Raw genomic sequence first — 27779 nt, 5'->3', positions numbered from 1 at the left:
GCAGCCCTGCGTGGGGATATACTCAGCAAGTCCCCATGGAGAACCCGGAGTCCTGGCCAAGCAGGCCCTTGACAAATGACAGGCGTCGCTAGGTGCCTCTCCCAGTCAGGACTCCTCCCAGGCTGCATGTGAATCAGCTAAACCAGAATTGCAGGTTTGAGAGAGCGGCAAACATTGTGAGAGAGGAGGAGGGAAAGGCTGGGACTGGGAGACGCCACCGCAGCAGCCCTGCGTGGGGATATACTCAGCAAGTCCCCATGGAGAACCCGGAGGAAGCCGAGGTGGATATTGACACGCTCATTGATGAGATGGACTATATCCCCGGTCACTTCCACCTGGAGATGAACCTGAACTTCGAGCCCTGCTCCCCTGTGAATTTCAGAGGGAGGGACATGAAGCTTAAGCGAGACAGCCTGATGTATGAGCTAGAGCTTGAGTCTGGCTCCCAGCAATTCGCCGTCAGGAACCTGCTCGGGGTCTTCTCCTTCCACCTGGAGGAGATGGAGCAAGCCAAGGAGATCTTCCTGAGCATCTCCCAGGAGGACCCCGACAACCTCAATGCCTGGGCCAACCTGGCCTACGTGTACGACAGGCTGGACAGCGAGCAGGAAGAGGCTGACTGCACCAAGAAACTAGCCCACTTAATGGGCCTGGGCTCGGAAGACGAGTCTCAGGGGGATCCCAGGCTCCGAGCAGCCCGCTGTCTGGCAGAGCAGGGCTACGCTTACGTCTTTGACATTGGGCTTGTGGATGAAGAAGACCGAATGGAGAAACTGACGGCCGGACTCGTGCTCTATGACAAGGCTCTTGCTTATGGGCAGCAGGTGAGTCATGGCTCCTACCTATGCATAGATTGCTGTCTGGTATCACTGGATGTACGTGCCGCGTGTCTTTGTAGGGCCTCTATCCTTTGGGCAGAGCAATTCAATCATGGGTTCATTATGATCACGAGAACCTAGAATAGGAACTAATTTACCAGCTAATAGCTGAGCTTGGGTATGACAGTGCAGACAAGTATAAGCCTGAGGGAGTAAAGTCCTGCCAGGAGAAAGCTTCTGGGAATCACTCCTATCATTAGTGTTCCACCCTCCTTCGTGCCGTGTCACTTAAAATTGTTGATCTCTATGGGCCCGATCCTGCAGATCAGCCCCTATAAAGGTGACACGATTCTGTAGCTGGATGGGATTGTGGAAAGTTTTAAGCCCGTTTTCAGTTACTCTGGTCTTACGTGATCAGAATAAACGGTGTTCTGCACTTACAGCCTTATCTTCTCTAGCTGTTCAAACAAAGGCGTGTCCTTCTGCACACGCAGTGTGTGGCTGCCCTCTGGGAGCTCATAAAAGGCGGGTGGCTGGTATGCTCACTTAAAGGAGCACTTGGGTCGAGAGGTGGTTTTGTTTATTGTTAGAATAAGAATTGCACGGTGTACGCTCTCTGAGACATCAGAACAGACGGAGCATCAGTGTAGCACACACCCTGAATTTGCTTCAAGACACTAACTGTGTTCCGTGGGCAAAGCCGCAGAAAATGTCCTTCCTTAAGCCATTCAGCTCAAGGCTTTGTGTCAAGTGCAAATACTTCTCCCAGCCATGTTTGGAAGGAGCTTCAAGGCCTTCAGCTAGAAGATGCTCAGGAGTGCTACAGCTCAGGAGTGCTACAGCTCAGTTCATTCCTTTAAATTCTTGACAGCAGACATGTTATCTGGGAAGTGCGTAACTATTACAGAGAGACACGGTGGGTGAGGTCATAACTTTTATTGGACCAACTTCTTTGGGTGAAAGGGACAAGCTTTGGAGCTTACCCACAATTGAAGAAGAGCTCTCAGCTCAAAAGCTTGTCTCTTTCACCCGTAGAAGTTGGTCCAATAAAAGATATTGGCTCGCCCATCTTGTCTCCCTAAGATCCTGGAACTAACAGGGCTACAGCAACACTGCAAATAGTGTTGCCAACCCCCAACATTCAAAAATCATGAGTCAGGCCCCAGAAAATCCTGAGCTAGACTTAGCAAATCAGGGTTTTTACAGCTAATTAATCTCAGATTCTTTTTCTTTGCCTCCTCTTACCTGAGCCTTTAGGCTGCACTCAGGGGACTTTTTCAACCTTTTCTTTGCAACCCTGAGGACTAGAAACTTGCTTTTACTTTTAAATGCAAGATGAGAGTCTCATGGACTCACATCACTCCTGGGGCTTTAAAAAAAATAATCACAAGAGTTAGCAAGATGTCAGTGAAGAGCAGGACAGAGAACTCTAGGATAGAGAAACAGATAAAAATGCATAGCAAGAGAATTAGTGCTGCATCATTCTCTGGACCTCCTGTTCTAGGATGGTCTGTTGTTTCAGTAAGATGAAAACTATCAGACCATGTTTTTCATTTTAATTAGATGGGAGGGGGGGATGTCACAGAGTGCTTGCCCCTTTAAGGGAAGATAGGTCCAGGGCCCCACCTGTGACCCACTTAACTTGTCTCCCCAGGTGGAGAAGATGAGCAGTGCCACCAGACCGGCAGGTTGTGTGGCTAGAATCAAGCCTTCTGGGGGTGGAGATTGCAGAGAATCAAAGGGGAGACTCCAAGTAGGAAGGCCTGGGAGCTGTTGCTAGATGGAGAGCAGGGAGGGGCTCAAAGGAGCAGGAGAGCAGCATGAGCTGCTCAGAGACTCTCCCAACTGCCCAGGCAGGAGGGGTTCAAGGCAGCAGAGAGCAGCAGCCAGTGAGGATGGCTGGAAGGTGGAGAGCAGGTCTGCTAGAGGACAGACTCAGCAGCGCCCAGCCATGGATCACTGCACCAAGGGTCGGGAGCCAGCTAGGAAGGCTAGGGGAGTTCTTGCGTATCCAGACCCCGAGGAGGGGCGTTACAGGACACATGAAAGACCTATGCTGAAGTTACTGGGAGCCCAAGAGGGGGAAACTGAGGCAGCCGCTAGCCTGAAGCCAGAGAGGGTAGGGGGCAGTGCTGCTACAGGCGATTCAGCGGCTATTTAAAATTCTGCCGTCTGGCACTAAACTTTTCGCAGTTCTTCACAAAGTAGGAGGTTAGTGATGCAGAGCCGCTCCGTGTGACTAAGGCGACGGTCTAACGCCGAGCGCTGTCACTTACTGCATCTCAACCAGAAAGCAGCTGGACTTGAGCAGGTGGGTGTTTCAGAGAGGGGGGCCCGCGAATATGCAAACAGCAGCTGGGGAAATCGCCCCGTCAACACAGGCAGCCTTCTGCTGCTATGAGAGTCACCTCAGAACCATATATCTCCTGTTCGGTTTGTCTCCTCTAGAAGGGCAAGGTATAAAGGGCAAGAAGGTTTTGTGGCTTGGTCTACACGAGCAACTTATGTCATATTCATTACTACGTTGCTCAGGAGCATGGAAAATCCACACTCCTGAGCAATACAGTTATACCGACCGAACACCTGGTGTAGACAGTGCTATATGGACAGCAGGGCTTCTCCCACCAACATAGCTACCACCTCTGGGCCGTAGAAATGGCTCTTGAGTTCCCAGTGAGGGGCTGGTTATGCTAATGGCTGTGTTCAGCTTCCTCCCCTTCCCGAATGGTGATTCCAGCCCCCTGAGCAGACGCAGGCTGCGATGTGCAGGGATGCTCTACCTTCTCTGCAACGCACCTGACCCCTGAGTGCTTCGTGAACATTACAGAGGCCTGGCGAGCACTGCACAAGCTTTGATTTAACACCACCATGAACAGCTTCATCCTGTCGGAACTTGGTTCGGCCACAGTTAAGTTGAAACCATGATTGGACCTTGGTTGAAAGACTGCATGGACGTGCTTTGGTCTCCTCCAGGCGAGGCAGCTGGACTGTGCTCAACTATTGGGGCGGCAAAAACTCTGGAGCCAGACATGCTCCTAGTAAATCTAGTCCAGCAGCATTCATACCCTTCACTTGAATAATCTCAGGCAGATCTTATCTACTGTAGGGCCATGTGGAATTGTAACTCAACTAAAGCCCTGCAGCCTTGGGGAAAGTGCGTGCAGGAGCCCTGCTGCTTGTGTCTAAACTGCCTGCCGGGGAGCAGCCCAACCTAACATCTCTGGCAGTGTGGGGAAAGGAGCAGGTTTCAGTTTGAAAAACGAGGATTTGAATGGCAAATCTGCTCTCCCAGCTGGAGAGCTTAGCAAAAGTTCAAGCAAGATTTTAAGCCCCAGCCCTGCACTGTGTGGTGGAGACACCTTGTTCAGTGGGAGCGCCAAGAGGCATTGTTCAGGCAGGTACTCTGCCTCCCAGAGACCCGGGTCAGCACTGGCATCGCTCTGTTACAGGATGCACTGTCTGCTCTGCTGCACAAGGGAGTGGAGGCGTAGGCCTCCCCGCTCTGGAGCCATGAGTGCTAGCCTTGTGCGGGCTGTGTGCTGTGCCACAGCAGGTGTGAGTCTGTCACAGCCCCAGCTGCAGAGGCTGGGTCTTTAGTTCAGGTTGTGGCTGCTTACGTTTTTTAAGTCTGGAGATCCCTGGTTCAGTTTCTGGGGTGTTGGTCAAGATGAGGCGATCAAACTTGCACTTAGCAAAGCACAAGGGCTGGGGTGGGCAGCGTCTTTGTGCCCTCTCCTGCTTTCTCGCTCTTCCACTGAAGGCCAGGCACAACCTGGCTCCAGAGAACGTAGCCAGGCGGGTTGCCAGGAGTGATGAGTGATTCTGAGTCAGCTGGTTAGACATTCCCCAGTGGAAAGCTTTTCCGAGAATGCCGATTGGTCAAACTGGAAAAGTTTCACGGTGATGGCTCCTTTTTGACCAAGTTCTGATGGATCCCCCCGCCAGGCAGGTTTAGAAAACTTCCTGGTTTCCTGCCAGCTCACCCACCCAGCCCTCCGCAGCCTACCAGGGCAGCCTGGGTTTCCAGGCTCTAAGCTCAGGCAGCCTGCCTTGTAGGGAGCCAAGAAGCCCTGGGAACTGTGACTCCGAAGCTCCAAGGCTCTCTGTTCAGCTGGGGCCCCCAGATTTACGGCTCCCTGCCAGTCCACCAGGTGGCTGCCAAAGAGCCAGGAGCTTCGGCGCACCTGCTAACAGCTCCTCCGCAGCCAGAGCTACCAGAGTCCTCAGCTCAGGGACTGCCCGCTGGGCAGAATGCCCCTCAGCTGGGGTTCCATTCCCTTTCATGGAGACTTTCAAAAATGTTGGGTTCCGTTCCAAATTGAAACATCGGTCCTCCCTGGAACAAAATTCCCTTTCTCCGCACAGCTCTAATGTTGAGGTACCCAACTTGAGCCACTTTAAAGAGACCTGTTTTTCTGAGGGCTGGGTGCTAAGCACTTTTTACAGATTCACCCCCCCCCCCACACACACACTTAGGCATGTCTCAGGTTGGGCATCCAAAAAGTTAGGCATCAAAATCATGTGTCGAAATCCTTTCTCATTTAGCGCTGGCTGCTTCCTTCTACATCATGATCCATAGTCTTGCTAGGCCGTTTAAGGTACAGGCTTATTTTATTTATGTGCCCAGATAAAATGAACCCACAAAGAAATCAAAAAAGAAACTTAAACTTTTAAACAATCCAGCCCAGCTCAGTGCTCTTCAAACCCATTAACCTGCAAAATCTGCTCCGCCGCCAGGTCTAAAGGGAATAGCAATTAGCACTTTGCCCACAACCCATTACAATTAAATGCAAACAGAGCCACCAGATGGGAGTATAGATCACAAAGCTGGTTCACTTTCAACAGATCATGGGCAAAGTACCAGCAACGGTGCTTGGTTTAGCTTCAGCCAGGGAGGAGGAATGGCCTTTCCAATTCTATTCAGTTCTCCTAATGAGCTAGGAGTGCAAGTTCCCTCCGTCCAGTAATCTGTTACTTTCAACCTCATAGGATCCCCACATGCTTCCCAGACAATCTGTAAGACCTTCACAGGTGCTGAGTATCCACAAATCCCATTGAAATCAAGGGAGTTGCAGGTGCTGAGCACCTGATTCAGCATTCCTAACGTGGGTATCAGTGGAGGCTGAATGAGCAAGGACCTGTAGAAACACTTCTCCCGTGAATGAAAGGCAGCTACCTCTGGGGGAGTGGCAGCCGCCAGGCAGGCGGCTGGAGCATGGCATGTCGTACAACAGCTGGGATGGAGAATGCTGGCCAACAACCATCCGCACGGCAAACTCCTGTTGTTACAAGAACGTGCGATGAGATGTTTAAAGTCAGGTTGGCCCTATTAGGGTATGTCTACATTGCATGCTAAGCTCGGGCTCCAACTCAGGTTTCAGCCAAGTCCCTTTTCTGTCCACACACACATCCGTCTGACTCGGGTCAGCAAGCACTCAGGACCCAGGTCCTAGGACCCTCCTAGGGGGGTGGGTCAGAGCCTAAGTCCTGCTGTGACTTGGGTCCAAGCGCTGTCATTTTGCAGCGTGGACACAGGTCAAGCTGCAGACCCGAGTCAGAAGGTCTGCATAGTGCAGTGTGGATGTGTTAGCAGAGCTGTGAGAGCTGAGTCCAGGTTTACAATGCTGTGTGGATGCAGCCTGGGCTTGGAAACACCAAGTCCACAAGCCTGGGTCTCACAGACCCAGGTGTACAATGCAATGTAGACATACCCCTGGACACCAGCCCACCTTAGAGTGCTGTGGAGCCTCCTGCCCCACGGGAGAAAAGCATTGTGCTGTAGGAAGACATAAGGCTCCCTGGAGCTTCCCAGCACACAAGGTGAGCACATCTGCTACCCCATGTCTTAGCAGAGCGGGCTGGCTGCAGAGGGTGGGCAGGGCAGTGGCCTCACCTCCTGCCCACCGCCACCATCTCCTCTCGGGAGCCTAGTCCCCCTGGGACATCTCTGGACTCGGGAGAGTCCCAGGCTGCCCATGCACGACACTCACAGCCTTGACTTCTAAGGATCCTCCCAAAGGGAATTGCCTGGCAGTCAGTTCCTTGGCCACAACAGGATGAGGGGGTCTGCGCAGGCAGGGAGGGAGGCTGTGCTCTTGGAGTTTGGAACCAGTCGCTTGGCTCACAAAACTGTCCCTTGGGGCAGCTACCCACCTGGAACACTGTTAGCTGGGGTTTCTGCAGTGAGCTGGCATTTCTGCTTACAGCAGCAGGCTAAATATCAGCCAAGTACTTTCAGATATTTATAGTGCACCGAGAATTCTCTTTCATTGGAACGTATTTCTGCCACCTACACGGTATTAGATCCAACAAGCCGACAGCTCTTCACCGCAGAATCTCCTGGCTATTTTGAAAGCTTTATATTTGTGTGTCTGTTATTCCTGTCGTACGTCCCCATTTGTCCTTCCCTTACACCCCAGCGAAAGATGCTAACACTTTGCACCTCTGCAGCTGCTGCTGTTTGAGCATCTCAGCGCACTTTGCAAACATGAATAAATTTAGCATCAAACCCTCTCTGAGGACGGCATTATTATTATCCCCTTGTAGCAGATAGGGAACCTGAGGCACATGAGTTAAATCCTTGTCCTACAGCGTATATAGGAGTTTTGACTTCACTGGGAGGCCAGGATTTAACACTGCAGATTTGATGCTCCAGGGCCTTGCACCTTGTGTGTTATTTACACCAGCGAAAAGTGGGTGCAAACACAATCGGAGCAGACTGGCAACTTTTATAGCGACTCTGCACGAGAGCGAAAGCCTGCACAAAGCGGAGACAAAGTGGGTGAGGTAATATCTTTTATTGGACCAACTTCTGTTGGGGAGAGAGACAAGCACAGACTTTATCCTGGGACTAACACGGCACCAACAACACTGTGTGCACAGTGCAGTTACAATAAGACTCTGAACTGAGCACGGTGACACAGAAGGCCTGTGGGAGAGCTGAGAACAGAACTCCAAAATCTCCTGATTCCCAGTGCTGTGCTGTGCTTGTGAGACCATCCTTTCTGCAAAGTGAGTGGAGACAAATCCGCCCTCACCTCCTGCTCCCCGTGCACCTGCAGGAGACAGCAAAGATAGTGTGTGTAACCCTTGCTACCCCTCCCCGCAATTCCTTCCCCCCTGAATCCTCAGCACAGGGCAGGAAAGCGATGCTTTGTGTGGGAAAACTGTCCATTTGGTTTCTCCACCTCACTGGTGCAACTGGCTGGCTGGGCCTGTGCTTGCTAAGCAGCTGTTCACGCCGGTGACGCAGCGAGCAGCTACAGTATGAAATCGCTCTGTTCTGGGTACGATAAGCGGGAGCCAGGATTGTTGTTGTAAGGCATTACTCTGCCTCAACCCTCGCTAAGCCATCCCCACCACTTGATCCCCCAGCATGTGCTGTCTTCTATGTGTCAGCCTCAGAGACTTGTGCTCTCTGGGGCAGGGGCTTGCTTTCTTTGTGTGCCCTATGCAGTGCTGAGCGCAGTGTGAATATAAGTAACACGGAGAATGATGTTTGCGCCTTTTAATTGTACCTGCGTCCACCTCTTGGAAACTGCTAACCTGGTTAATATTGCAACTCATAACCCATTGCGTTATGTACTGTCCACCAAGACTTACCCCATTGCACGGTCCTGTGCAATTCCCATTTAAACAGAAAGCATCTTCTCTGTGCAGAGTGAGGGGACTGTGCTGCAGGCAAAGAACCTGACAAGCCTGATCTCCATGTTGCTGGCCCAGACTGGCTCTGTTATGTACCATCTTTAAACACAGTAATGCATACAACAACCTCGTAGGACTTATACAGATGCACACTTTATGGATACCCACTTCTAACCGGCATGGAACAGAGTAAACACTAATAAGCCACCCTGAGTAGAATGGCATAGGATGGCTGCAGAAATAGGGGGAAGAGAGGAAATCCATGTGTCTGTGAGGACACCTGCATTCAGGAAGTGCCTTTTAATGGGTAGACCTGAGGCCTGGGAGTCAGGATTCCTGTGTTCTAGTCCTTGCTCTGTCACTGACTCCTCAGACCATCCATTTCCCCCTCTGTAAAATGGAATGATTAGTGCTTTGCTTGTGAACCAATTGCCATTGACACTATAGACCTCAAAGGGTTTTACAAAGGTGGATAAGTATTACTGTCCTTTCTTACAGATGGAGAAACTGAGGCACAAAGATTTGCCCAAGGTCTCACAGCAAGTCCTTGGCAGAGTCATAAGCAGACTCCTGACTACCAGCTCTGGCTCAAGGCACTAGACTACAGCTGCCCCTCTCTGTAGGGTTCTCCCTCAGTGGGTTGAGGATTCACTCGTGTGTTTACAAGGTGCTTTGAGATCCCTGGGTGAAAGTGCAACATCCACTGTGGAACTTAAAGGACAGTGTGAAAGGGCAGAGGTTTGCATGACATACTGAATGGGTTTTGAAAGGAACCATCTCTGTTTAAGAAGGAACCTTTGTGGCAGATTTTGCCTTGCTAAAAACTCATGGAGCACCAATGTCGCGACACTGATTTACACAGCTGAGGATCTGGCCCAGCGTCTCTTATTGAATAGGAAAGTAAGAAGTGTTTTGAATGTTGCTTTCCTGGCAAAGTGCAGGTTCATCTTGCCTTGGGACATCTAGTTTCATAGGCCAGTGGATTCGGGAGGGCGATTTTCAGGTGTTAATGATGACTTTCCTACAAACCTTTCCCTATTTCAGATCCCCCTGGAGGAGAAAAGAAGCTGGTACTTCACTATGGCCACTCTGTACATCAGGTAAGCGAGGGAGTGCCTGGCGCGGAGCTGGAAGAAGAGAGCGGAACAGCACCAAACACCTTCTTCAAGGGTGCCATGAGAAATAAACAACGGCAGGTTACACTGGAATGGGGGAGTTTGCCTGCAACCTGGCAGACCATCTGCTTTGTTTCTTGGGAAGTTGTAGCAAGGACTGTGAGATGCCCAAGGCTGCTCAACCAAAGCAAAGGCATTGACAGATAGCTCCAGTGTGGGATAGATTGTGACTGCCCCAGGTGACAGGTGCTAGTTAACATCTCTCTCCAGGTGAATTAAATGCCCAGTCTATTCAGACCCCATTCATGGCACAATCAAAATCCCTAGTGACAGATCTCCTAGAGCGATCTCTTTGAGCCACAAGCCAGAGAGTTTCCTTAGTCATTTCCTCACTAGAGTGTTTAATTTGTTCTGGGTTCTCAGGGGCATTTTGATTCCCCGTAGGAACTCCTCACAGGCCAACATGTCTCGCTCTCTGGTGACCACGGAGGGGAGGTGGTGTGTCCCTGGCTGTGGTGCACTATGGGAGACGTTTCTTCAGTGAGATCAGGATTTGCCCCAGGGTGCGGAGAAAGGGATTTTCTATGCAGAGATGAGTGGCTTTTTTCACTCTCTTTTTATTGCACAGCAAACCAAAGCACACCCCTCTAGTGAGGCCTGGGCTAGCAAGCGGTGGAAAAGAGGTAATGCATCAGGGGAACTGAAACCAACTTAGCATCACATTACAGTGGTGCCAAATGCCAGGGGGAAGCGGATGCCACAGACAGAGGAGGACTTGTGTAAATGACACGGAGGGAAATCCTGGTTCCATTGAGCTCAGTGGCAAAACTCCCAATTACCTCAGTGGGGCCCAGAGTTCACCCAATATCGGACTCGTTCTTTCTCACTGCCTGGTAGGAGAAGGGGCTTCATAGAGAAACTCAGATACCATGGCCATGAGCACTGAATTAGTGGATAGCGAGGGCAGAGTTCATTCTACCTGGCACAGGGTGGCTGGCCTTTTAAAGGAGTTGTGCCTAGCCCTGCTTTGCCTGGTTACCTGCCTCTCCTGGCTCTGAGGCCAGGGATCAGGTGATAGATTGCAAGTCACTGGGCCCAGATCCACAAAGGCATTTAGGCTCCTAAATTCTAGGCCTTGGGCCTTAGATAAAAGGCCAAAGCAGCAGCCCAGCTGAGAGGGAGACCTGCGGGAGATTCCGGGTCCGGGCCTGATCTCGTGAGTTGGATTTGTGTTGTGCTGTTTGATTTGGAGATGTTGTGTATTTGGTTGTCATGGTTTTGTTGCTATGGCAACTGAGTTAGATTATTATGGGTTGGCTCAACCGGTTTCAACCGGCTGGGGGAGCTCTCTGTAGATATGTAAATAAAATGGAGGTTTTGGTTAGCTGCCTGCTCTCTGGCCTCAAGTGATTGCTTCCTACACCGGCTGCCCCAAGGATACAACAGGAGAAGTAAACTGCAGCCCTTAAGAAAGGATCTGAAATTCTGCCCCTAGCCCTGAGCCACCTCCCGCACACCCAAATTGCTGCTGCTGGCCCAGCACCAGCCGCTGCAGAAGTCATGGAATCCGTGACCTCCGTGACAGACTCGCAGCCTTAATTATAGTTTCAGCTAACAGAAAGGGCATGAGATGGGAGATAAAACCTCATGTTTCAGGGCTCAAAACAATTTATAACTAGTAGAGATTAGGATTAGATTTGTGTGGGGGGCAGATTACCCCACATCTGCCTACTGCAGGGTTTTTACACTTCCCTGTGAAGTGTCTGGTGCAGGCCACTGTCAGAGAGAGGATACAGGGGTCTGATCCAGTCTGGCAACTCCCTACGTTCCACTCTTGCAATGCAGTGGAGAATCAGGCTCCTGAGTTCTAATCCTGACTCACTGTGTAACTTTGGACAACTCGCTCTACGTCCCTGCACCTCGGTTTCTAGTACAGTGGGGAGAACGTTATCCACCTCTGAGACCTTTGGATGAAAGGTGCTGTGTAAAGTCTAATTAATAGTAGCGCGTTTGCTGTTCTAGGGTCTGAGACATGAGCTGTGTCTAGTAAGCCACTCCCACTGACTGCAGAAGTGTATCGTAATACTGAGCAATCAAAGCGCTGTTTGCTAAGGAGAGCAGTCCTATTGATAGAGGTGTTTGTGTAGCTAGGAGCCACTAACCAAACCACTCCTGCTCTTACAGATTAGATGGGATCCTGATGAACAAGGGAAATGATGAGCAGAAGCGGCTGCCCTCCTTTAACAGAACGCTGGCTCTGCTTCGACAAGTGACCAAGTCCTCGAATTCTCACTACAGAGGTATGAGAACCGGCTCATTCCAGGGCTCTGCACAAGAAGCAGGGCTCAGACCGCAACTCACCAAGCTTTTCACACCTGCCTGCCTAAGGTTAGGCTCATACATGAACGTGGCCTTATATGCAGAAGAGCTAAGGATCTACAAATCCCATCTCTGGTAGCTGCTAAGGCCCTGATTCAGCAGAGTACTTAAGCAAGTGCCTAATTTTAAGCACATGAATAGTCTCATTGAAGCAAATGGGTCTAGTCGCATACTTAAAATTAGTCACTCAAGCACCTTGCTGATTAGGGCCTAAAAATTATCATACAATGGTTATTGGGTGGCCTGGGTGAAATAAACTGATGGTCTCAGTCCAGTTCCTAGTCAACAGAGATCAGGGAAATAATGTTTTTAACAGCAGCACAATTGCTGCGTATTGGCAATCTCAGCAGAGAAGCCAAGGAGCAGACAGATTCTGGGACGTGACCTATCCTCTGACCCCTTAGAAATCTGGGGTGGGGTCGAAGTACATGGGCGGGGCAGTGTGTGGGCAGCTCGTACTGTTACTCTTCATGCTGCAGAGAAACCAAGTACTCCAGGCTCCTGGGCACTTCTCAGAAGCACTAAATTCACTAAACTAACCTGACTTTGAAAAGCATCTTTTGTCAAAGCAGCTCAGTGAATTCTTGTTTCCAAAGTGAAACGTCCCTTCAGCCTGATTGTGGAGGATGGATAGCTTCTAATGTTAGTGTCTTTACGGCTAACCTGCTCTGACTTCTGTTCTTCCCCTCTCCCTCCCCAGCTCTGGCCTGGTGCTACCTCGGGATGCTGCTGGAAAGGAAAGAGACGTTTTCCACCACCCCGATGGGGATCCATGACTATGGTTACTCTGGGACTGGGCCACTTGATTGCTTTGGCAAGGTGCTTTTTTACTTCATTGCTAGCGTGTAACAAGAAGACTTGGGGAAGTCCCCATTGCTCACTCCTCTATACCTACATCCCCCATAAGCCATGCAGATTGCCGTCTCTCTCCTCCCCATTCCCTTCTTAGCTGCTCCTTCCCCGTCACCCCATCCTCATGCCTTCTTTTCCCTACTCCAGAATGAGCAGTACATCTAAGGCAAAGCCAGCAGAGCTTAGGATCTCTGTCTTACACAAGCAGACCTCCCCATCAAGGACACTGGGTCAGATTCTCAGGTGATGTGAATCAGTCTCTTCCACTGATGACAAGAGCTACCACTTACTGCAGCCCAGGGGCCCAAGCTGTAAGATGAGGCTGGAGGAAGCACCCAGGGGTTAATTTTTGTTACGAGTGCAGAAGTTCTAGGGATGGGAGAGTCCCGGGGAATGGAGAGAAGGGAGAAGGATTAGGCCGGGTGTTTGTTTTACCCCTCCCAGCCGCTAGCCCTTATACAAGCACCTGAGCCTCACACTCACTACACCCCTGCTCCCAATACAACTCGGGAGTTGAGGAATTACATGCTCCATTGGCAGCCTGCCTGGGTTACACGTGCAACTCAGCAGTCCTGCCAGCTCTCGGGTTAAGATTATTATCACACAAGGCAGCATTGGCATATACAGGCCTAAGCCACCCACCCAGTCAGGTTCCAGAGCTAAACTCTCCCAAAACTCAGGGATGTTTCTGGGCCTTTGATCAGTACAGTAAGGGGCAGTTCACTGATGGAAATATGTTTTGCTTTCTTGGTTTCAAAAGGCAATAGAAATAGCTAAAGACAATCCTCCCACACTAAACCGACTGGCAAAAATTTTCCACTTCTTGGGCAAGCAAGAAATGGCTATGGGAATCTGCAATATGGCGCTAGATGTCCTACAAGATCCAGAGCTCAACTGGCAGGCCTACTGCACGCGGGCCAAGGTACGTTGCTTGTCTTTGATACAAAGTCTTCAAGGGCCCATGCTACAGTCTGAACCAAGAGCCGGAGCAGCTCCTACCCTGGCCAGGGACTGGCCTTGTGGCAATATTTCTAGCAACCTCGTCATTTGCACAATATTTTAGGCTATGCTAAACTTACCAAACAAACCCAACAACTCATATTTCTGTCTATGTCGTTTTGCTTGATTTCTGGAGTCTTCTGGAGTAGCACCTTGCACAGGCTTCAGCTCATCCTGGGAAGCCCATTGGAACAATACAGTTTTTTTCTGAAAGGGACTGCAGCCTCACCTTAAAAAAGTAAGGCTCCGTTGTAGCAAAGCGCATATGCACTTTTGTCACTTTAAGCACATGTGTAGTCCTGCTGACTGAAATGGAACTATTCACCTGCTTACAGTAAACGATGTGCTTATGTGCTCTGCTGAATAGGAGTTGTTGTCAGAGCGGTACCGGTGTGGTGCTCTGCTGTCTCCTTGTTGATATCACTCGGCTGCGTGTGTGAGTCCCTCTGTGTGCTGCCCCAGCTCTGCAGAAGCTGACACAGCAGACCCGACGAGAATCCCCAATGACCACAGAGTCCAGTAAGATGCAAAGCCACATCGGGCTAGGTTTATTGCGACCTCGGACACAATTGCAGTTCCCTGTAGGTTTCTTAGCCTAACTCAGGGCATACTACGAGAAAGTGCCTCTTGGCAAGGACCCGGCTTAGTGGCGGGACTTTCCACTCCCCCTACGGCCGGACAAAGGCACCTCCCCAGGGATGCATTCTTATACACCGATACAAACAAGTTACACATCACACCTGACGTATTGAGGTACAACCTCTCTACGTAGCAAGTTACAACCCTTCTACGTATTAAGGTGCCGCCTTCTACCTTGTACATGTTGGTTCAAAACAACTCTATTCATCATTTTACCCTTTTGCCCCTGTCATTGGGATGGGTCGGCCTGTCCTCCTGTTATCTATGGAATGTTTTAGTATAATATGTTCTAGTACTATGTTTATTTTTTGGTATGCTAGGTGAATATGTATTTCAGCATCAGCCCTTTTCGTGCCAGCTTCTGTGAACCAAGCCGGCCTCTGGCTCACAGCTTAACTTTGCTTTTTGTTAGCAAAGTCTTGTTCATTACTTCAGTTCAGGCCTCAGGCCTCATACTAGGCCTTTATCAGGGCCTGCACTTACTACAGGAGTGAGATGCCTCATGTGCTGAAAGTGAAACAGGTACCTAAAGTTCTGCTGAATTGGGGCCTAATTTAAGAAATTAAGTAAGCATGTGCATTTAGTACCCTTCATTTCCTCTTCTAACCTGTTATGCAGTGTTACTCTGTGGTGTGAAACAGCTGCCATGTTCCACCCCAGAGGTGGCTGTATATCAGTGGTGGGTGAAATGATCCCTCTGTTTAGTTTGTTACTCACTTTGGGATGCTTCTAGATAAAAGGCATCCCAGGAGATGTACATTGTTGCTGTAAATATTAATAATTATGGAAACCGATCTGGCCCATCAAGGTATCAACATTTCTCATTTGCTGTCATTACACAAGAGCAGGTTTGTGGTATCTTGGGCCTGATCCAAAGCCTATTGAAGTCAATGAGACTCTTCCCATCAGCTTCCATTGCCTTCAGATTGGGCCCCAAATCACAGGAAGGCACTTGAGTTCCAGCAGAAGGTAATGCTGGTTTCCTGCCACTCTCCACCTAGAACAAAAACCTACCACTACCTCCCTCCTTCCAGGAGCCAGCCTGACTCTGTGTTTCCATTAAGGGCTTTATTTGACAGAAGATCTATGAACTTCCAAAATGCAGAATCCCCGTGTAAGGCCACTGATCTGCTTTTCAAGCCCTGCCAGCCGAGTGCAGTCAGCCAACTGGAGAGGGCATTTGCCAAGATCCGCAGCCTCTCTGTGACACTGGTGAATATTAGAGGCATCATTTGAATAAGCATCTTCATCCCTGAGCGGCTTGCCAGCTGATTCACTCAGATACAGGCCTCAGGGGAGATTTCTCTTGGAAAATGGGGCTCACCAGGGCTGGCCTTGTACTCAGGAGTCACATTCCTCTTCGTGATCTGAGGAGCCTTTCACTGAGATGGCTCCTGGAAATGGCTCTGTCTGTGCCAGTGGGATTCCCCACTAGGGATTCCTGATAGCTGAAGCTAAACGCTAGAAAAGAAGCTATTATTGTCCTGGGCTATGTTATGTGATAGTCAAAGCAGTCACCCAAAGGGAAAATAAGCTGGGGAGGAAGGATAGTCTCATAGTTAAAGAGCCAGCCTGGAGATCTGAGTCCAGTGCTGGCTCTGCCACGGACTTCTTGTCACCTAGGGTAACATCTTCAAATGTTAATAAGTGACTTAGCCACTTAAGTCTAATTTTCAGGCATTTGGGAGCCAAAGTCCTATTGACGTTGAATGAGATTTAGGCTCCTAAGTCACTTGGGATCTTTTGAAAGTGTTACCGTCTATCTGGGTGTCCGCATTTGTACAATGGTGTTGATGATTCCTACCTCAGATAGCCGGTTGTTTCCTATTATAACAGCAGCAAAGTACTGAAATGGGAGTTGGTTGGTTGGTTTTTAAATAAACCTGAGATTAATTCTCACTTTATTTATTTTTTAAGACATGAAATATTCAGTTCCTTAAGAAATAAATTACCTCACAAGTGAATGTTCAGGCTGTCCTGGGTATCCTTAGTATGTGGCTAGACCTGTCCTTCAAAGGAGGTTTCTAATTTCTCTTGAAGCTCAGCTGCATGCAGGTATGAGGCCAAAAAAATGCAGCATTAGGGCAGTTTCTGAAAGCCAGATTGTGTCTTAAATAGACTCAGCTTCAGAAGACTATGAAACAATATAAAACAAAGGGCTTGATTCTGCAGTTCTTACTCAGGTAAAACTCCTCAGGTCGCCAATGGGGTGCGTGGGGCAACTGACAGAAACATGTAGTGTTCCCCAATTCCTATTCATATCATAAGATCATTAGATCAATTGGTAATTACATCCTCATCACTGTGAAAGCGGATTCCAGTAACTGGTCAACACATCTCCAGGAGGTGTGTGGAAATATGTTGTCCTAGGCACTCAGACACTTTGGTGGTGGGCAAGATAGATAGCTCCTTGGCTCATGTAACTTGGCTTGCAGTGGAACTACACCGATTAACCCCAACTGAGGATCTGGCCGACAGTGTTCCATTTTGTTTACTAATATTAATATATTTAGTGCTATATATGTTCAAATGGCCCTACAAGCATGAACTAACCCCAAATATTGTGGCAGGAGGGATAACATTGAAACTGGATGTATGCCAGAATGAGTTTCCTCCTGTATCTAGATCCGCATTAAGCTCTATCTGCGCGATCTGGAACGTGCAAAGATGGGTTTGGGAGGCATGCCAGACAGGAAAAATCTCACCAGAGCTAAAGAGGACCTTGAAAGCGTTGTAAAGGTTTGTCCGTGCTTGAAGACATACCTGGACATAGGCCAGGTGAGTAAATACACAGATGCTCTCCCAGTGAGAACAGCTGCTGCTTTTTTCATGTCTTCATGTTTTTATTTACATTCACAACTTAAAGAAACAAGAACAATAGAACATAGAAACCCTGAAGGCTCAGTCCTGGCTCTTGGAGTATGGCTGCACAGGAAAAGCTGAACAAGGGCTAGCCTATGCAAGCTAGCTTGAATCCAATTAGCAGTGAAGGTAGCACAGCACGGGGCCCTGGGTGGGCTAGGAGCCCTGTATGTACTCAGGGTCTCTGCTGGGCTTCTACTACCTGTGCTGAAGCCCGCACCGCATTGTCTTCACTGCTGTTCTTACCAGTGCGAGCTGGATTCACGCTAGCTTGGGCAGGCTAGCCTTTGCACAGCTGCTGCTGTGTAGCCGTTCCCTAAGAATCAGTGTAGGGCCGGAGATGGAGGGAGGTGAACTGGAGTGCTCAAATGATGGTTGTGTATAATGTATGCAGACTGGCCCAGCGCCTCGACTATGCCGTGGCCATTTTGCGTGGTCCACTGGTGGATTCTGCTAACGAATGTTACCGTGGCGTAGTGCAGTCTTCTCAGGCAGTAGTAAAAGGCTCTGCAGTTTCCCTGTAAACCACAGCTGGGAATCTGCAGTTATTCTGTCATTCTGTCCTTCTAGGTCTACTATTATATGGGCGTTGATGCCATGCAGGAACTATTCCCAGTGGACGAGACGGCACTGGACAATGCCTTGGAGTTCTTTGCGAAAGCCATGGAGTTTGACCTGGGAGATACACTACCGGAAATACAGCTGCTCAGGGGGAAATGCCTGCGGCTTAAAAATGAGGAGTCCAATGCCATTGGGTGCTTCAAGCGAGCCATAGAACTGGACGATGTAGGCTCCACCTACACAGAGAGTTTCCGGTGCCTGATGGAGACGCTCCTTATACTGTTCAGTCAGAAAAGGGTGAATGCTGAGATGCTGATGCAGGAGGTGGAATTGTGGGTCAAGAAGGCTGAGGAGAAATACACAAAGCAACGTGTCCGCCAGGAGCTGAGACTGGTGTGTCGCAATCACACAACAGAGGTGATCGAGCTCTCCAAAGCTATGGTCACCAGAGGGAATACCGAGCTGGTGAAGATGCTGTTTGAGACAATAAAGACTGACTTTTCCAAGCCCAAACTAAATGAGCGATCACTCTCCTTCTGAACAACCGACATTGGACTCACGTCATGCAGCACAATTGCCTTCTGGCTGATACTGTCTGAACGCACCTAGTTCTCTCAGATCTCATCAAACAGGCAGTAGTCAATAAGCTAACCATTTAACTCTTCTCCGCAGATCTCTGAGCAGTGTGCAGAAGTGGCCAGGTATTACTGTCTCTGTTTCACAAATGGAGAAATTGAGGGACAGACCAAATAATGAAAAGTGATCAAAGCTGTGAGTGCTCAACCCCTCGGAAAATCAGGCTCCAGGTTTCTCAGGCTGGACCTGGTCTGAAATGTGCTCAAGGCCACACAGCAAGTTACTGGCAAAGCTGGAAGTAGAATCCAGATCTCTTGCTTCCCAGACTGCCACCCTATCTGCGGGACGACTCTGCCTCCATTACATTCTGGGGATGTGATATCATCCACTGTAGAATAGCCTGTGTGCTGGTATTGGTCTGCACTCAATTATCCTCCTTTTCACTAAGCGAATGCAGCTAATGCAGAACTCTGATCCTGCAAACTCATTGGGAATTGAGGGTGCTTAGCACCATGTAGGATCAGGCCACAATCCTTGGATTTCATTTTAAACTAATGAAAAACACATCTGTTAATAAGGTAAGAAAGATTTTAGTGCGGGAAGGAAACATGAGCTGTTGAATACTAGAAAATCTCATATGTTCGGTCTTTTCTACCTTACGCTTTTATATTGCCTCCCATCACCATAGTATCTGATCCCCAACTCAGCTCTGCACTGGTTGGGAATCAAACACAGATCTCCCATACTATGGTGATAAAAGCAGTATAAAGACCTGTATGAAACAGACACATGCACAGTGAGAATTTTACCACTAAACCACCCATACTAATAACTGAACTAAGGATGGTTGTTGTGGGCTCCTGGGAGCACCTAAAATTCTTCTGAATTGGCATGAAATTTGAGGTGGTTTCTCTGCCTCTGATGGAGTCTCTTGATACTGCTGACTCTGGCCAGGTGCTCATAAAAATACTTCTGAGGGGCAAAGATCTTCCAGTTGGAGTGCATCAGATGGTGCAGAATGCTGGGAAGAGGATATTTTTCTAACTCAGGGCAAAGGTTTAATCTCTTTCTCTCTCTCTCTCATCAATGTCCGCTGTATATTTTAGTGGAACAAATTATATACCTTTCCAGCAAAGCTGTGTTTAATGTAAGTTTCTTTGTCTTATGATTTTTGCCTCATTCTCTGGTTTTACATTAGTTATCGAGAAAGCATTTTGTTTCAAATGACTAGATTCTCTCTCCTTTTCCGTGGGTGGGCATATCTCCAGCACCTAGGTTTATCACGGAAATGTCTGTGGGGGTAACTGTTAGCAGCACATCACTGAGCCATATACATATTTTGTTTTATGTGAGGTGCTCTACCTTCTTTTAATGTATTTCTAATGGAGTTTTAAAGATATGAAAGGTGCTTCCCATGATAATACTCTGAGGGCCTAATCTTGCTTCCATTAAAATAAGTCACAAATTTCCCATTTTCTTTGGTGGGAAGGGAATTAGGCCCTGTAAGAAGAACTTAATTACAATAACAAACAAGAACCAAAACAGAGAGTTGGGCCTCTTTCCATCTGCACAATAACGGTATGTAGAAACCACTTGGGCACAGTGGGATCCAGATAACCATGTTTACTCAATACACACAACATGCAAGGTCAGTTATACAGATTACTGGCAGCTTTCTAAACCATAGAACACAGTGAGCACTACTAGAGGGTTCACAAACTATTTAAAGGTTTCAGAGTAGCAGCCGGGTTAGTCTGCATCCGCGAAAAGAACAGGAGTACTCGTGGCACCTTAGAGGCTAACAAATTTATTTGAGCATAAGCTTTCGTGGGCTACAGTCCACCTCATTGGATGCATAGGATGGAACATATAGTGAGGAGATATATATACATACAGAGAACATGAAAAGGTGGGAGTTCCCCTACCAACTCTAAGTGGCTAATTAATTAAGATGAGCTATTGTCAGCAGGAGAAAAGAACTTTTGTAGTGATAATCAAGATAGCCCACTTAAAACAGTTTGACAAGAAGGTGTGAGGATACTTAACATGGGGAAATAGATTCAATGTGTATGATGGCTCAGCCATTCCCAGTCTTTATTTAAGCCTAAATTGATAGTATCTAGTTTGCATATTAATTCAAGCTCAGCAGTTTCTCATTGGAGTCTGTTTTTAAAGCTTTTCTATTGCAAAATTGCCACCTTCAAATCTGTTACTGAGTGGCCAGAGAGGTTGAAGTGTTCTCCTACTGGTTTTTGAATGTTATGATTCTTGATGTCAGGTTTGTGCCCATTTATTCTTTTGCGTAGAGACTGTCTGGTTTGGCCAATGTACATGGCAGAAGGGCGTTGCTGGCACATGATGGCATATATCACATTGGTAGATGTGCAGGTGAACGAGCCCCTGATGGCGTGGCTGATGTGATTAGGTCCTATGATGGTGTCACTTGAATAGATATGTGGACAGAGTTGGCATCGGGCTTTGTTGCAAGGATAGGTTCCTGGATTAGAATCTTCCAAGTAGCGGTACAATGAACTAGCAAGTAGGTATGTGAACCACTGCTCTCTGCTGGATGAAATCAGAACTGCTTAGCTGTTTGTTGCCACCTATAGGTGGTAATTTTCCTTTAGCTCAAGTGGTAGTGGCTGTGAGTTCTACCCCAGATATTGCTATAAAATCCAAATGGTCATTGAAATGGAATGCGCAGCTCCGTAGGGTTGGGGAGATACAGCATGGTGACAGTCACGAAGATCCTATATGGCCATGGATTTGTTACAATATTTATATTTCCTGTCAACATAATTTATTAAATGAAGGTAATAACATTTGTTTAGCAACTTATGACTCATCAGTAAAACAGACAGATGGAAACCAAATTATATATTACCAGAGGAGACAGATGATGTGTTTCGTAAGGCATATGTGAATAACGGCATCAAATCACATGTAGTCTTACAGCAGCTCTATCAATATTTACTGGGCAGGCAACATGTAAATAAAAATGGTTGTATATTGATTTTTCATTGAATAAAGACATTTACACAGTGAAAGTGTAAAAAGGGACAAACTTGCCATTTCTTCCACATTGCTACTGTCTATTGAAATTGTTTCAGTCATTATTATTCTTTATTATTTGTTACTGTGGTAACGCCTACAAGCCCCATATGAGATTGGGGCCACAATGTGCCTGATGCTGTTTACACTCACATAACACAAAGACAGTCCCTGGTGCAAAGGGCTTACAACCTAAGTATGTGATGAGATACAACAGGTGGATACAACAAACAGGGTGGGGGACGAAAGGGAACAGTGAGGCAGGTCTTATTGCTCTCAGAAGCAGTGGTCACAGCACACCAGCTATTTAGGAATACCGTATGTTGCCTCATTTCAAAGCAATGTCTGTAGAAATTAATTCTGCTGCATTAATGTACCTCCTGGCCACTCTTTCTTGACTGACAGCTGAGGGCAGCTCCATGCACTCGCTGCTTGACAGCCTTTACCCCACCCCTGAGAGTGAGAGAGGGGAGAGGAGAGCCAGCCTGTCACTGTACTGCAGCAGCAAGCTTCTGAGCCCAGGTCAACAGACTCAGGCTTGTACTAATAACAGCTGTGCAGAAAGTGCTTCTAAGTCATGGCTGAAGCCCACCCTCCTCCCTAGGCTTCAGAATGTGAGTTACAACATCTTCATAGCCAACTTTAGTGCCGTAGCCTGAGCCTGTGCTGGGAGGCTCACTGCCACAGGCTGGGTAGACATTCACACACACCCCTAGTGTCCACACCTACCCAGGCCTCTTTCAGAGGGGCTACAGCCTGGAGGGATGTTTCTCTCCTTCAAACTGTTCTATGTCCATAGAGAAAGGGTCACAGGTGCTCTTGCTTACCCCTCTTGCTGTTTCCACTCTCCAGTGTGGAATCCTTTCTCCAGTCCTTTGCTGGGGGCAAAGAATCTGAGAAGTCACCAAGGGGCCACCAACTGGATGCTCAGACCTGGCCCCCGCCTGGCATGTTTGAGACATTGTGTCTGGCAACATTTTCTGCATGTTGGCAGTTCTGCAATACCTGGCTCTTTGATAAGGGCTGAGGATGCCACATGCTTCCTTTTCACTAACATTCTGTGAATGTTGACATGCATGCAACAGTCACAGAACACACTTTGTGTCAAATTACTGCTCAGTCTGGAGTTAATAACTTGAAGCCAGTTTGCCATGTTGAAAATATGCTCTGATTCTGCCCTGTGCAGCCAACTGGAAAGCGTTAAAAAAATCACAAGTCGGGCCCCCAAAATCGGGAAGACATTTTTAACAGTTATAAATGTTGGGGGGGTTATTTGTTGCCTTATGAGTTTTGAGCTTCTAGCTTACACATGGGTCACATTTTCAAGCTTTTCCTCACAACCACAAGGGCTAGTGAGTTACTTTTTTAAAAAATGAAAGCTGCGATTCACACATAATCACATGACTCCAGGCGCTGGTGCTTTCGTGAACACGCCAAATTTTGCTAACATTGCCCCCGTGAGCAATGCTGCCCGCTGGACCTGAGAGCGGTACAGCAGCTAGAGCCGGCCAACGTGAATAGCGACGGAATGCACGGAGTGGTGCACCTCCAGACAGCAACCCCTTTAAATTGCTACAATTTGTGGCACCTTAATAGAGACCAACAACCTTATTTGGGCATAAGCAATGACATCTTTGCAAATACTTTACAGTCGGCCCTGGCAACACAGCCCACATTAACTTTGCGACTACATTTCCATATTTAACGATTCCCTCTCCAATTAAGGCGTTCCAGGCGGGCGGCCAGTGAAAGCACTGATCATAGAGCTCAGCCTCCCAGCGGAATGAGAGTCTCCACCGGAAAGAGGTCCCTGCTCCAGCCATCCTCTCTCTATGGTGTCACGAAGAACGGCGTCTTCCGGCACAACCTCTGAATTGAGCCGTTTCGGGCTCTGGGGGTATCACGTGCCACGGAACTGCCTTTCTGATTGGCTAGCTAGACCAAGCCTCCGGGATGGGTCTTTTGGCGCATGCGCACATCGCATGGCCGTTGGCGGGCACTTGGGCCGCGGCGGAGGGACGGGGTGAGGCGGCCGCTCGCGGGCGGGGGTAGCCCCGGGCTGGGTTTGAGGGGAGGCTGTGCCGGGCTCCAGCCGGCAGCGCCAAGGCCGTTGCCCCGGGAGCCGCCACCCTTCCCGGGCCTGTGGTGCAGCGCGTAGCCCGGAGCCCCGCAGAGGCGGGGGTGGCGCTCGGCCAGCAGCCCCCGCCCCCGCTGCAGACTCGCCGGGCGGCAGCGCCTGAGGGGAGCCCGGGCCCAAGCACGGGCCGGCCTGCCGCGCCCTGTCCCGGTAGGACACCCGCGGCCTGGGGGGCGCCTGGGGCAGCCAGCCGCGGCCCGAGCCCCGCAGCGGGGAGCGCAGGGAGCGCGCTGCTCCGAGCCCCCAGAGGCCGCGGGGCCCCGCGTGGGATGTGGTGCCCGGTCACAGCAGGCGAGGCTCCGTTTTATGGCAAACACCGGAGGGCGGGGGGGTCTCTTGTCTCCGCAGCCGTGGCCAGTGGGGTCAGGATGGAGCACATGGCGTGCCAGGGGGTGGGCCGCACCTCCGTGAAGTTGGCTGCAGCCTGCCCCTCGCTTATGTCAGTGGAAGGTGGCCCTCGCTTGGGATGTTCCTGAGCTAAAATAATTGGTGTTCATATCGCTATGCTAATGCACTCGGTCCCACTGCAGGTTTGGCAGAGGCTCCTCCATGGCCCTGGGGATGGAATGGCTGCTAAGACGATGGAAGGAATTGCTTCCTGGTCTGACAACCCGTGCCCTCCAGAGGCAGTATCGTTATAGATGTCACCATGGTCCCCCTCACCGAGCAAAGCGTCTGGTGCTGTCCCAGCTCTTTCAGCCCCTGAATCTTCGAGAGGACATTGTGGCTGGGCTGGAGAGCAAACCTGATGATCTGACATGCAAGAGTCAGAGGCTGATGATACAAGCAGGGTTAATCCACCCCTCTAGCCCCGGCTGCTACTACTACATGCCTTACACTGTTCGAGCAATGGAGAAGCTTGTCAAGGTGATAGACCAAGAAATGCAGGCTATCGGGGGGCAGAAGCTAAATATGCCCAGTTTAAGTTCTGCAGAGCTCTGGAGAACCAGTGGGCGGTGGGATTTAATGGGCAAAGAGCTCTTCCGACTTGCAGACAGGCACAGCAAAGAGTACTGTCTAGGGCCAACTCATGAAGAGACCATTGCCGACCTGATTGCTTCCCAAGGGAGCTTGTCCTACAAGCAGCTGCCGCTCCTGCTATATCAGATAACACGGAAGTTTCGAGATGAGCCCAAGCCCCGTTTTGGCTTGCTGCGCAGCAGGGAATTCTACATGAAGGACATGTACACATTTGACACCTGTGAGGAAGCTGCTCGCCAGACCTACAGCCTGGTGTCTGAGGCCTACTGCAACGTGTTTAACAGCTTGGGGTTCCACTTTGTCAAAGTGCAGGCAGACACGGGCAGCATTGGGGGGAGCATGTCCCACGAGTTCCAGCTCCCCGCAGGCATTGGAGAGGACAGGCTGATGATCTGCTCCAACTGTAGTTTTTCAGCCAACATGGAAACAATAAATCCTGACCAGACAGACTGCCCAGTTTGCAAAGGAAAACTGTCTGAGACCAAAGGGATCGAAGTTGGGCATACATTTTATCTGGGCACCAAGTACTCTTCTGTTTTTAATGTCAGCTTCCACACTGCCCAAAACAAACCAGTCCTAGCAGAAATGGGTTGCTATGGCTTGGGCATAACTCGGATTCTGGCTGCTTCTGTCGAGGTGCTTTCAACAGAAGACAGCATCCGTTGGCCAACCCTCATTGCACCTTACCAGGTCTGCCTCATTCCCCCTAAGAAAGGCAGCAGGGAAGAGATGGGTGCGATGTTAATGGATAATTTATATGACAGTATTGTCGAAGTTGTGCCTCAGATTAAAGGGGAAGCTGTGCTGGATGACAGGACTCACTTGACCATTGGTAAAAGATTAAAAGATGCTAACAGACTTGGTTACCCATATGTTATAATAGCTGGGAAGAAAGTTTTTGATAATCCCCCCGAGTTTGAAGTTTGGAATCAAAACACTGGGGAGATCATGTTCCTTACTAAAGAAGGAGTAATTGAATTGCTAAGTAAAGTGCAAGTTCCATAATCTTCCAGTCTTTGGTCTGTGATCCTTGGTGTTTTACCCATATCTAAATCCCTCTTTAAGGATTACAGTTACAGGTGAAAGATTACTCTTGTTTGAGTGGAAACTGCACATGACTTCACGTGTTGCTAGGAACTGAGGCTTGTTTGTATTAATGGCACATATTTGGCTTGAAGTCTAATTGGTTTCAAAACATGAGTTTAAAAGTACTTTCAGATCCTTAACCTGTGTCTGAGTCTCTCTGCTAACTTCTGTGGCTTCACAATCATGTTTCCCTGTTCCTTTTATGTTTTTCTTCTCCCCTATTGCTGTGTAAAGGACCCACACAAACGAAGGAGGAAACCAACCATGGCTTTGATCCTGTCAAGACTTACATGTGCTTACTTGTATTCACAGAAGTAGTGCCATGCTTGAGTGAAAATGCAGGCTCAGACCCTAGCAGTCTGTACAAGGGCAACAGTGAAACGAACTAGACACAGGTTTGTCAAATGTACAAAGGGGAGAGGAGGAGATTCTTCTCTGATCTCTTTCAGGTGTTGCATTCTCACATCTTGTTTAAATAGGTTTTCAAAGCAAAACTTGAGACAGATATTTGTCCTTGTTTTAGTTGACTGTCTTCTCCCTTTAATTTGAGTCCAAATGCTAACTCTGAAGGTTAATAGGAATACAGATTTAATTGTTTTACAAATACCTAACCCAGAAAAATAGTGTTCATAGTCTTTCTCTTAGAATCATAGAATATCAGGGTTGGAAGGTATCTCAGAAGGTCTTCTAGTCCAACCCCCTGCTCAAAGCAGGACCAATTCCCAACTAAATCATCCCAGTTAGGGCTCCCCGCCCTACCATTAGGGTTCCTATGGGTTGGGATCCCCATCCTAAGTTTAGGGTTCCAAAGGGTAGATCACGTGTAGTTAGCGATGGGGACAGTGTGTGGAGCTAACCCCTGGCTACACACCTTTCTCTTGCATCCTCCCTCTGTAGCCGGAGCCCTGAGACCCACTCCCCACCCTCGGCCAGAGGAGCCCCAGGCTGGCCGGCAGCCTGAACGCCTTGCATCCTTGGCCAGAACTACGAGCTGTCCGGAGTTATGCGCCAGCTGGAGCCCCACTACCCAGAAGAGTCCCAGGCCAGCCACAGCCTAGATCTCCCCCCACCCCCTATCTGCCCAGAGGTACCCTGAGTCCCCCCACCTGCTCGGAGAAACCCCGGGCCAGCCACAGCTGTGCCATGCCACCCCTCCCCAGACCCCAAGCCGCCATGGGGAAAAGCTCTCACTCGAAGAAGGTTTTGATATGCCCCATGCAAGTTCCAGGGCAGCTGGGGAGGAGGTATTTGCTATTCAGCTTCCTTGGTTCCTCAGTAATATCTCTCTCGAGTCCAGGGAGATTACTGATGAGCCCTGGAAGCTGAAGAGCACATACAGTCGCCTAAGCTGCCCTGGAACCTGCATGGGGCATAATAAAGTAAAAACTTCCCCTGCCAAACCCCCAACCAGGGGTCCAGTGGCCCCAGAAGCTCCCCTGACCTATTATACCTGCTGTCCATGGATAGGGTTCCTGTGGGTAAGGCTCCCCGCCCAAGGGTTAGGGTTCCTGTGGGTAGGGCTCCCCACTGCCCAATTCAGTAGGGTTCTGCAAAAGTCCTACTGCAAGAATCCAATTTCAGGAACTTGACCTTAAATACTACCATATTCTTTCCCTAGCTTCCCTCAGTTGCCATCCAAAAAAATATTAAACGAGGCAGTTTAAACTCTGGTGATTTGAACTTATGAAATTATGGCAAAAACAATATGAAGGAATTCTGAAAAATTCCAGATAGCATCACACCTTAATGCTTCAGGCAGCACTGTGACTTGGAAAAGGACAGTCCCGTTCAGTACCTTGGTCAGACATTCACAAAACAGTCTAAATATGTTGGTGTTGCAGTCAATCTACCTGCTCTTGTGTGCAAGATCTGGCCATTGAGAAAAGAACAACCGTACTGCCTTAGACCAAATGTCCATCTAGCCCAGTATCCTGTCTTCCAGCAGCGGCCAATACCAGGTGCTTCAGAGGGAATGAACAGAACATGTAATCATCAAGTGATCCATCCCCTGGTGCCCATTCCCTGCTTTTGGCAAACAGAGGCTAGGGACACCATCCCTGCCCATCCTGGCTAATAGCT

At 49.0% G+C, this 27779-nt stretch overlaps 2 protein-coding genes across 3 annotated transcripts; both read left to right on the top strand.

The window, feature by feature from the left end:
- Window positions 1-257: 257 nt before the first annotated feature.
- Window positions 258-18772, top strand: TTC22 (tetratricopeptide repeat domain 22). Its single transcript, XM_045028603.1, has 7 exons — window positions 258-824; window positions 9507-9562; window positions 11762-11877; window positions 12657-12775; window positions 13569-13730; window positions 17072-17224; window positions 17879-18772. The coding sequence occupies exons 1-7, from the start codon at window positions 258-260 to the stop codon at window positions 18407-18409; spliced, it is 1704 nt and encodes a 567-aa protein (XP_044884538.1). The 3' UTR covers window positions 18410-18772.
- A 4599-nt stretch (window positions 18773-23371) lies between these two features.
- On the top strand, window positions 23372-25825 carry PARS2 (prolyl-tRNA synthetase 2, mitochondrial). Of its 2 annotated transcripts, none has more exons than XM_045026126.1 (2): window positions 23372-23519; window positions 24164-25825. In XM_045026126.1, the coding sequence occupies exons 1-2, from the start codon at window positions 23479-23481 to the stop codon at window positions 25617-25619; spliced, it is 1497 nt and encodes a 498-aa protein (XP_044882061.1). In that variant the 5' UTR covers window positions 23372-23478; the 3' UTR covers window positions 25620-25825. The 2 variants fall into 2 exon arrangements, with proteins under 2 accessions (XP_044882061.1, XP_044882062.1); XM_045026127.1 differs by lacking the exon at window positions 23372-23519 and adding an exon at window positions 23547-23783.
- Window positions 25826-27779: the final 1954 nt, after the last annotated feature.

Source organism: Mauremys mutica, chromosome 8 (genome assembly GCF_020497125.1).
Source record: "Mauremys mutica isolate MM-2020 ecotype Southern chromosome 8, ASM2049712v1, whole genome shotgun sequence".
In the NCBI taxonomy this organism is placed as follows: domain Eukaryota; kingdom Metazoa; phylum Chordata; order Testudines; family Geoemydidae; genus Mauremys; species Mauremys mutica.
This window is presented reverse-complemented; position numbering and strand designations above follow the sequence as displayed.

Excerpts from the sequence above, each read along its gene's own strand:
- PARS2 (XM_045026126.1), top strand. The coding sequence starts at position 23,479 with ATGGCCGTTGGCGGGCACTTGGGCCGCGGCGGAGGGACGGG. Across the intron at positions 23,520-24,163 it reads GGCCGCGGCGGAGGGACGGG|GTTTGGCAGAGGCTCCTCCA; the intron begins GTGAGGCGGCCG and ends GTCCCACTGCAG.
- TTC22 (XM_045028603.1), top strand. The coding sequence starts at position 258 with ATGGAGAACCCGGAGGAAGCCGAGGTGGATATTGACACGCTCATTGAT. Across the intron at positions 11,878-12,656 it reads CTCGAATTCTCACTACAGAG|CTCTGGCCTGGTGCTACCTC; the intron begins GTATGAGAACCG and ends CTCCCTCCCCAG. Across the intron at positions 17,225-17,878 it reads CATACCTGGACATAGGCCAG|GTCTACTATTATATGGGCGT; the intron begins GTGAGTAAATAC and ends CTGTCCTTCTAG.